The 10,701-nt window shown below is 37.8% G+C and overlaps 1 protein-coding gene across 2 annotated transcripts; it reads left to right on the forward strand.

The window, feature by feature from the left end:
• Positions 1 to 1,381: 1,381 nt before the first annotated feature.
• On the forward strand, positions 1,382 to 10,693 carry LOC100266034 (auxilin-like protein 1). 2 transcript variants are annotated; one of them, XM_002281251.5, is made up of 7 exons: positions 1,382 to 2,043; positions 4,441 to 7,667; positions 7,785 to 7,879; positions 7,980 to 8,045; positions 8,130 to 8,219; positions 9,295 to 9,471; positions 10,555 to 10,693. In XM_002281251.5, the coding sequence occupies exons 1-7, from the start codon at positions 1,676 to 1,678 to the stop codon at positions 10,585 to 10,587; spliced, it is 4,056 nt and encodes a 1,351-aa protein (XP_002281287.2). In that variant the 5' UTR covers positions 1,382 to 1,675; the 3' UTR covers positions 10,588 to 10,693. The 2 variants fall into 2 exon arrangements, with proteins under 2 accessions (XP_002281287.2, XP_059590316.1); XM_059734333.1 differs by lacking the exon at positions 10,555 to 10,693 and having other exon boundaries at positions 9,295 to 9,635.
• The last annotated feature ends 8 nt before the right edge of the window (positions 10,694 to 10,701 follow it).

The raw sequence follows: 10,701 nt of genomic DNA on the forward strand, positions 1-10,701 counted from the left end.
CAAAGTTTTATCCTTCTTTACAAAAAGCAACCCTATGCTCTATGCTTTGCTCCAAGTATTCATAGATTCATCAATTATTAGATTTGGGAGGATTATAAAACTAGTAATGTGTACGATTAAAGTGAGGGTTTGATAAAAATCCATACTTAATATTATATTAAAATGATTTTTTAATGAAATTATGCACATAAAATTTATTATATAGTTTTTTTTACTTTTAAAATTAAGATTGTTTATTAAAATTAACTTAAATTATAAGACTTATTTACTTTTCTTATATTAAGGCTACTAAGGTGACACATATTTGCAATTTAAGCACTTAATTTATTATTTTAAGTCGATAATTTTGATAAAAAATTATATTTTTATGGGTTTCATATGAAAAACATTTTCCTAGGCACTAAAAAATTTAAGTTACAACCTTCCAGGCACGTATCATTCCCCAGCTCCGTACCATTGAGAAGGATTAAAAAAACTCGCCATGCTGGATGTTGGAACAACATCACCCTCTCCAAGTATTTTGAAACCACGAGGCATGTCTTGAATGGTGAGTTTCCTAGAAGCTCATGCCGCTCCCATGTGAAGAGGGACCGGAGTTTGGAGCATTAGTAAAGGCGTAAACGTCAAATAATTGCTGCCAGAATCTCCAACATTATTTCATATATTAGTCTCTCAATGTTTTCATATTGACAATCATCTCACCCTTTTTTTTTTTCTTCTGAATAGGTTCAATAATAATCCTTTATGAATGCACTGGATCTGTTTTGGTGAGGGGGTACTGTAATTCATTGGTAGATAGGTAGGCTCCATCAATTGTATCATCGGTTTGGATATTTTCAAATTCGGACTCCGACCTTTTCATTCCGAATGGGTGAATCTTTGCCTTAATTCCCTTTTGTTTTGGACAGTGACGCGTCAATCCTTTTGAAGTTCAAGTTATTTGATGGGTGTTACATCAACAGAAAAATATTTAACGTTGTAGGCTCATTTGTTGAAAGGGAAACTCGGAATGGAATTAAACGAAAAGAACTGATGTTACAATAATTGTGATGCTTTAATTTTTCGGTATAGTATTTGCAAAAATATTACCCCAAAAAAAATAATTAAAAAATGACGAGGAAAGTAAGGTGGTGAGACAAAGACCACGTGGACGCCACCAAATAATTCGAAAAGGCAATTATCCCTGGTTTGAACGGATTTCTATTTGTTGGGAACTACGCTAAATCAAAGAGATTAAAACGAAATGTAGCATACCAACGCGTGCCACGTGACAGTGGAATGCGACCAGGGTCGAGTCGAAGGTTTCCGGAACGGGGAATGAAGCATGAAGTCCCAAAACACCCTAACATTTTGAGATGAAATGTCGAGACACCTGGCTTACAGTGTTTTGTCGGTTATGATGACTGGCGCCAGATTGCGATTGCAAGGATTACAAGCCCGATCGCATGGGGGGGCCAAATAAGCGGCAGTAGCTGTACTGCGAGTCAGTCAGACTTTATTTTTTCCTTCGTTTTTTCTCCGAGCCCAAAGTCGGTCACCATTTTCTACCACTTTCTCAGTTTGCTATCTTCTTCGTCGAATCTGTGTTGACTCACAGAAAGAAGAGAGAAGAAGTATTGAGAAGGTGCGTAAACCCTAGATACACAATAGGTTTAGAAATTGAGCAGAGTTTTCCATGGCGCGTTCTATGTACAGAAACCAGGCGTCCTCTGCCACTTTCTCCAAGAAACTCTCCACCGCAAATGGATTCTACGACGACGTTTTTTCCGGTCAGGCGAAGGTCGGAGCTCCAACTTTCTCGTCTCGAGTTGAGGACTACTGTGAAATTTTTGGCACCTCTCAGGCTTCGCGTGGTTCCTCGATTCCGGTTCTAGATCTTCCGATTGCCAATGAACGAGAAGCTCCTATTGATGTTCGAAGCTCGAAATTCGACTACTCGAAAATTTTCAGCGGTTTAGGCGATGTGGATTTTGCGGCACCGTCGTATGAGGAATTGTTCGCTGAACCAAAGGAAGGCGATAGTACTTCCTCCATGGAAGCGTGGTACGTTCTCTCTGTTTTGTCGGTTGTAGTTTGAGTTCCTATTCTGAGAAAATGTAGGTAAAGAAATGATATTTAAATGTTGTATCATAGCTTTTTTTATCATTTGGAAGTCAAAGAAATTGAAATCTCCCAAATCGTGCGAAGTCCAAGCATTAATGCTTAACTAAACCTAAGTACACAGGCATCCTTATTTTTCTCTTTTCTTACGATTTCAATTACAAATTTACAACACATTAGTTTCAGGTGCTCTCTTTAATATCATCTAGCAACTGCCACATAAATGACGAAGCCTCTGATTTGTAAGGCTCATTTCTTTAGTTGTGGATTTAAAGAACAGTGAACCGCCCGAGGGTAGCTAATTCTAGCTTCAATTATGTTCATAACACCTTTTAAAATATGCACAAGGATAAAGTGGTTGAAGAAGTTCTATTTCATAATGCTATTTCCATGCACCTAGTGGAGTAGAAGGAACATGGCCATCTATGAGTTCAAAGTCTTTCACGAGTTAATATACGAAAAGAAGACCTGAGAATACACAACCCGGCCATTCTCACTTGGTCATGTGGTAAACATGGTTTTGTATCTGTTTAAGGTGCATCTTAGGTGCTTTAGGTCCAAGGGGTAGCAACCCCCTAGTTGTCATGTCTTGTTTATTTTTTTCCCTTTTCACTAAGCTTATGGCAAAACTACCTCATTTTGGCCCCTTTTTCTTGCATTTTTTTTTTAAATTTTAATTTTTCAAGTTGAACATATTTACTGATGCGTGACTTATAATGATTGTTGCACATCCAACTTTATATTTTAAAATTGGATATGCTCCCTAGGTTGTGCCTCACTTCCCTTTTGTTGAAATCCAGCATGTAGCCAATCGAAGGAGGAATTCTTCTTCTTGAGCTCCTAGTTGTCGACTTGATTATTGTCTTGGTCATTTGGATGGTTGGTGCAATGTGTATTAGGATTTTTTTCTTTCCTTTCGTATGTGTTTCCTTATAAAAAAGGAACGTAAGAGTTTGAAAGAAAAGAAAAATGCATTGCGTGGAAACATTTGTTAAGAATCAAGGTCATTGTCTTACACTAGGTATTGTTAAAGGAGAGTGCCCTACATAAAACATTAATTTGATGGCTTCTGGTGGTGGGCATTAGGACACATTTCTTTTTGGTTTGTCTTTATTGCAGTAGGAAGTCATCTAGCAGAGTTCCTGTAATTGAAATTAACTTTTTTTTTTCTTGTTTGCCTAATGTAAGCATATTATTCCTTGTATAATTTTACGACTTGTTAATATCTTGAGTTTTTCTTGAAGTAACTCAAATCAACAAATGCTATTTTTTTTTTTCCTTTTACAACAAAACATTGTTTCAGTTAATTAATTTTTTCTTGGATATTGCTGAGAATTCCTGCAAAAAACTTATTCCTAATTAAAAATTATTCAATGAATCGAATAATACCTGAATCTTGGAATTATCGCTATGTAAATCTGGAAGAAGAAACACTTCATTGGGTGTTAGTGTCAATTAGATTTAAAATTGGAACTGCTAAAGCAAATTTCACCTGAACAGAAGAAAATGGGTAGATGAAAAGTGAAGAAGATGCGAAAATCCCAGTCTTTGAGGCCTTGTTACCTTTACCTTGCCTTTGTCCTTTGGGTTCTTGGGGAGTTAGTCTCCTTATTCTATTGACAGCTTCTCCTTTTTTCTATGTCAAGCGTTTGAGTGCCTCTTCAAAGCTCCAATTGTGAAGTTGTTTCACGTTTGTAAAAAAGAAACTTGTGTGCATGTATTAGTGAACTTTATAGACCCTAGTTGTAGCCTTTGTATTTCTTTGAAAGAGTGGGGATTGGAGTTCTCTTCCAATGTCCTCCAGGATCCATCGCTTTATGCCAAGTATTATGGAGGGCCTGTTTCTAGGGATTCTCGTTTGTAGTGCTTACAGTTCTGAAAAAGCCTCTCCAATTGAGGAACTGGCATCCCTACCATGACAATTATGGTGGTGAAAAAATATATTAGGTTTTTATAACTGTATTTGGTGTGAATATTATATTGGCTTGCTGCAAATCAAGCCCACCAAAATGATTAATTGGTTTCTTTATTAGAGAGGCAATGCTGTTAATAATCTTGTGGTTTTGAATTTTCTTCACGTCTGAACCTGTGCATTTCATCCAATCTTGGCAAGATTAACGATGGAGATAACTTGTTAACTGATTTTTTCAGATATCCCTATGGTGATACATTGTAATCACTTCATTGTACCTTTCAATTTGACTTTCTTCTGGTTTTTGGTTTTATATTCACTTATCTTTAATAGGTATTTGCATCAATACAAAGAGGAATTAAACACACATGTTGTTTATGGATTTGATAATAAGTTTTTCTACCATCTTCCTCTGTTATTGCATATAGGACTCCAGCTGAAACAGGTTCTCCTTCAGAAGCTTCAGATGTTTTTAATAGCTCAGAAGAAAATGAAGTATATGAAGCAGCTTACCAATCATTTGATTCTGTAAAGCAGTTCAACATGTCATATCACAGAACCAATCAAAGAAGTCCTGAAAGCACAAACGAAACAACACACATAGCTCAATTCCATGCTGTTCCTGGATATTCTTGTTTAATTGATGAATTCTCTCCTTTACAAAAGACTGAAAGTGATACACCAGTACCTACAATAGTAAATGATGTTAAGCTTAATGTGGATTTTAGTGAGGGGACAAAGGAAAGAAAACATTGCAAGACAGCCTTGTCACATCCTCCACCCTGTGATGATGAGAAACAGGCTTCTGATGGTGATGCCAATTTTCGAAGCGGATTTGATCGAAACCAGTCTTATTCTAATGATAATTTATTTAGTGCATATGAAACTAGAATTCATTCCTCTAAACTGCAGCCACCTAACCCAAACAAGAAAGAAGATGATTACAATAAATCAATGGATTCAAACTTCAAAGCTTCTACAAGTGCTCCTGGAGGTGCAGCAGATGATTGTTCATCAACTTCCTCTGATGAGGAAATAGATCCAAATTCTGCTGCCGCTGCCTCTGCTGCTGCTGTGAGAAAAGCAATAGAGAATGCTCGAGCAAGGATCAGAATAGCAAGAGAATCAATGGAGAGAAAGAAGGCTGGCCTTCAAAGTAGTGGGAAATTGAGCTTTAAGGATGGCTTGGAATTCAAAGAAAAAAGGGGTGGTAAAGTTCCTGCTTCAGGAAGCAGATACAAAGAGAAGGTGACACAAATAACATGTGAAAGAGTTGATAGAACAGTGCCAGTTTTTGCAGGGAGAGAGAGACAAAATGCAACAGAAACAGGACAAGTAGTTCCAGGTGCCAAAAGCAGAGAGAAAGTTATTATTGCTAACAAAACTGCAGAAGCAATGCATGGGACGAATTCCCAACAAACTCAAGTGGATCATGGGCAGGAAGGAGCAGATGAATTGGAAGCAGCCAAACTGTTTTATGATCAAGTAAATACACACAAGTCCAGAGCAGCAACCTTGGTCTTCAAGCATGCAGATGGTGAGAACAAAATGATCGAAGCTATTGATGCACGTGAATGGAAAGAGAAGGTGATGGTTAAGACAAACTCGGATGAGCCCACAGAAAATGCAAAGAAGATGAAAATTATTGAAGAGGCTCATAAATGGGAGGAAATTGGGAACGCTATAAAAGGGGCACAAGAGTGGGATGCAAATAAGTTAGAAGCAGCCACAGAGCTTACTGAGCAGGAAGAAAATGAGAAGAAATTGAGAATTGGTGTAGAGTTGCGAGAAACCAAGGAGATAGAAAATGAGGAAGAACTGAAAAAGTGTCAGCAGCCAATAAAAAGAGAGGGAATCGATATTCAAGGGTGGGAAGAAACTGAGGAAATAGAAAATGAGGAGGAACTGAAAGAGTGTCAGCAGCCCATAAAAAATGAGGAGGAAATTGATCTTCAAAATTGGGAGGAGGACGAAACTCTTCAGAAGAGACTAGAAGAGGGGGGTCCAAAGCAGATAGAAAATGAAGAGCAAAAAGAGTCCTATGAACAAGCAGAAAATGAGAGGAAAGTAAGTGAAGTTTGTGGGTGGGTAGAACATGAGGAGCAACCAGGAGAGGTTTGTGGGCAGGAAGAAAATGTGAAGAAACACAAAGATGCCCCCAAGGGAGACAGCGAGAAAGAGTTGGCCAAGGTTTGTGAGAAAGAAACGAGACTAAATGTCCCTCATGACTGGGAAGAAAGTGAGAAGCTACTGAAAGAGGATCATCTGTGGGAAGGAAACGAGAACCTTGAAGAGACCCAAAAGCTGGAAGTGAATGAAGAGATGCTAAAAGAGTCTTATCAGATGGGAGAAAATGAGAAGAGTCAAAAAGAAGCTCATGAATGGGAAGAAACTGAGAGAACACAGGGAGAGACTGATGAGATAGAAGAAAATGGGCAGAGAAAAGTGACTAAAGAGGCTATCAAGTATGATGGGGAGAAGAATCTTGAGGCCACTAATAATGCCTCTGAGCAGGATCAAGCTAAGAACCTAAGTGGGACTCAAGAAGCCTGTACACAGAAGGGAAATGATATGGATATGGATGTAATAGAAGAAGTATTTGCTGATGAGGAGAATGGGAGGATGATGGAAGTATATGAATCTTTCTGTGAACCCAAAGAGAATGGAAATGGGTTGAAACCTTTTAAAGTGGAAAATGATCTGGAGGAAAGAGAGATGTTTGAAGAAGCAAGATTGACTCTGGATGCCCTCAAAAACAGAGAGATCAAGAACAGCATGAATGATGAAGTTGAAACATTCTTTTTAGATGCCAATGAGGTGGATTTAGATGAAATTGACATGAATCTCGGACAAGAAGAAACTGACCACAATACAGAACCTGAATTAGCCTGCAATCTGGAAGAGCATTTTAAGAAACTAGCTCCTGAATCAGGAGAAAATAATAAGCATGTAAATGAGACTGAAGTTGCCTTGGATGAGGAAGAAGATGATGTGTCTTATGGGGAAAGACAATGGGTTGAGAATGGGAAGAAAATGGAGGCAGGTTGTGTGTTTGAAGGGAAAGAAATGAACATGGAAATGGATCAGGAGATCAATTCAAGCCAAATTACAGAAGGAAATAAGGAGAATGCACAAGATACCTTCACAATTGAAGGGAGGGAAACCAAGGAAACTTTGCAAAAGGAAGCAGAGGTGGAAAAGGAACACTTTAGAAGAACAAATGAAGCGAAAGAGAGGGAAAGAGAAAGAGAAAAAGAAAGAATAGCTGTTGAAAGAGCAATCCGTGAAGTTCGTGAAAGGGCATTTGCTGAAGCCCGAGAAAAGGCAGAAAAGGCTGCTGCAGAAAGAGCAACTGCTGGAGCCCGACAAAAAGTGATGGCTGGGGCTGGGGAAAGATTGAATAAAGCTTCTTCAGGGGCTAAATCATCAGCTGAGAAGGCTTCTATGGAAGCCAAACTTAGGGCAGAACGTGCTGCTGTAGAGAGAGCAACTGCAGAGGCTCGGGAGCGTGCCCTGGAAAAAGCACTATCTGGGAAGGCTGCCTCTGGAGCAAGAGAACAGCCCGAAAGGTTTGCTGCTGCTAAGAAGGATCCACTGTATCAAGGCTCAGGTCCTTCTAGCAATTCAAGATATTCGAATTCTTCAAATCATGGTGGTATGTGATTTATGAAATGCCATCATAGCATCTAATTATAACTTTAGTATTATTTTACTTAGGAGATTGATTGCACTTCCACTGCTTCTAAACCTACTTGTCTTTTCCATCATGTAGTTCCTTATGCCACTGGATTTGATGAGGCCAAAGATGAAGCAACTCAGAGGTGTAAAGCTATGTCAGATAGACATCAACGGACAGTGGAGCGTGTGGTATACTTCCTGCTTCTGTCCAGATTCGGGATTCAAATCTGTTGATATGTGGCTGTCAAGTAACAGGTTTGACATAACGCCTTTTCTGGTCTTGTCTCAGGCAAAAGTTCTTGAGGAGAAGAATATGCGGGATCTACTTGCTCAGAAAGAGCAAGCAGAGAGAAACGTGAGTATCTGTTCAGATAATTCATGAAGATTTTTTTCCTTTTTTCCTCTTCATATTAATATTTATGTCTAATTTTCATTGCAGAGACTAGCAGAAGCTCTAGATGGTGGTGTCAAAAGGTGGTCAAGTGGGAAGGAGGGGAACTTGCGTGCACTGCTTGCAACGCTTCAATATGTATGTGGAGGCCTTTTACTAATTTTTCTGGTTAAATTAGTGTCCCTTTGATTTGGACTGCTTTCTAAAATCTTCAATATGAATGTAGAGGCCTTCTACTAATTTTCTGATTAAGCGGGTGTTCCTTTTGCTTTAGACTGCTTTCTAACATGTTCAGTTATTTTTGGTACTAAGGTATTCATTCCCTGTGTTCAAAATGATTTAGATAATACATTTTTAGAAAGAGATCCAAAACCCATAACGGAAAGTTGATGAATGAGAGAGAGAAGATATATTTTTAGAAAGAGATTTGAAAACCATAACTGTGTTCTCTGTATGTTTGTTGCTGCTCCCCTTTCCCCCTACTGAAATGAATGAGAGAGAAAGAGAGAGCGCCTATGTTGTGTTCCTGCAAAACAAACAGCCAATCTATTATGGGTCTCTGCACTTAGTTTTCCAGAATTTAATGGACAGATCTTTCCTCTGTTCCTCTTAACTTTTTCTTTGTTTTTAAAATTTTTTATTTCTTGTCTTAATTCAATTATTAAATACTCTAGGGTGACTTAAGGTCACAAACCATTCCTGGGAAAAATCCCCATAGATTAGAGCTCTGCACTAAGTGCACCAACCTTCCAGAGAGGAGATGCCTTATTATCCGTCCAAGAAGTGGGTTCAGCTGCATAAGTACAGTTATGTTCTGGATTGCATGGTGATATGATTGAATGTCATAATTAATTGTTACAAGAGATAGTAAAATTTTTTCCTTTCATTATCATTCTGGTTATTTGCTAGAACTAAACATCATTCTGAAACAAGTAAACTGTCGATGTGAGTACCGTATGCCACCAGACAATATGTTGGTTCTTTGATAGCGAGCTGTAACCTCATTGAGGTGAATATCTTTGTTACTTTTGAATTTCGCACTGCTGCTTTTGTCTTGTCAAAAAAATTCAGCCCTTTTCATTGCTGCTATCATCTTTCTTTGCTGATACTTCAATATATTTTCAACATTAACAATCAACAAAATATATCATCAACTTTTTTTTAATTGGTGCTTCCAATATTTGGGTTTTAACTGGAATTTCTTCCTTGGCAGATTCTTGGGCCTGATAGTGGTTGGCAGCCGATTCCCCTAACAGATATAATAACAACCAATGCTATAAAGAAAGCTTACCGGAAGGCCACTCTTTGTGTGCATCCTGATAAGTTGCAGCAGCGTGGTGCTAGCATTCAGCAGAAGTACATATGTGAGAAGGTTTTTGATCTTTTACAGGTATGCTGTTGTCTTCTTTTGTGCATTAGCTTAAGTATCTTTATGGGCTAGTGAGCACTAAAACTGAAGAGGTTTCAATTTTTGTAGTAATGCCTAAATAATACTGCAAGCCATAATTTAAGTGAAATCTCAAAACTTGATCCCTAAACCAACTAGGGCTAAAACTCTAGAGCATGGAAGTTACCAAGGAAACAATCCGGTTTCTGGGTGCTGGCAAAATGCACCTTAAGGGCACATCTTGAAAATAATTGAAGCCAAGAGCATGGTTGGCATTAGAGTTTCATCACCACCAGTGAACTTCTTGGCCCAAAGTACTCAGCTTACTCAGATTCATATTCCAGTTTATACTTATTATAATGGCCTAATGCTTTAATTAGATGGCAGTGTTGAATCAGTCTGCCCATGCCATGCATATCAAATCTTAAACTTGATTGAATGTTTAAACCAGTTGGATCCATTTTGTGCTCTAAATGGGAATGTTATTTTAATTTTTTTTTTCTTTAGGTTATGTTTGGTTCTTGGAAAGTACTAAGGAAATAAAAAAAATGTTAAGGAAAATGATTTTTTCATATTTGATTTTACATAAAATGGGTTTGAAATAGGAAATGAAAATAATTTATTTATTTTAATTTTTGTTCGCCTTTTATTTTCTTCTACCTTTTTTCTTTATTTTCCTTTTCTCAAACTTTCCGAGATCCAAATATAGCCTTAGTGAAGTGTTTATATGTTGCAACTACCAAAATTCAATCAATGTTGGCATGCATGAAAAGGGATAGGTTTCACAACAGTGGACTCAGTTTAACAAAATATATGATGGTTCATGGCAATTTTATTTACAACTGTTAATTGCATTTGGAAGTTTGTGGTGAATCTGGGAAAAGGTACAGGGATATTTATCAATGAATGTACTAATTTATTTTTTTCTGACATTCTTAAGAGTGGAGACATAATTTTTCTTTGAAAAAATTGGAATTAATTGTTAAAAGGAAACAGCAACCCTTTCCCCTTCAAGTAGTTAATTCTGTTTACTAACCCCTCCATTCTTACATTTCATCTACCTATTTTTGTTTCTATTGTCCTCAGGAGGCTTGGAACAAGTTCAACTCAGAGGAGTGATAAATCATGTGCTTCAAATGAATCCCTGCTGTCGCATTGGACACATTCAGTAATTGCATTTGTACGTAATGGATACAATTGATAAACAATTGCAGGCATTCTTCAAGTCAGTGG

Source organism: Vitis vinifera, chromosome 18, assembly GCF_030704535.1.
Source record: "Vitis vinifera cultivar Pinot Noir 40024 chromosome 18, ASM3070453v1".
NCBI lineage: Eukaryota > Viridiplantae > Streptophyta > Magnoliopsida > Vitales > Vitaceae > Vitis > Vitis vinifera.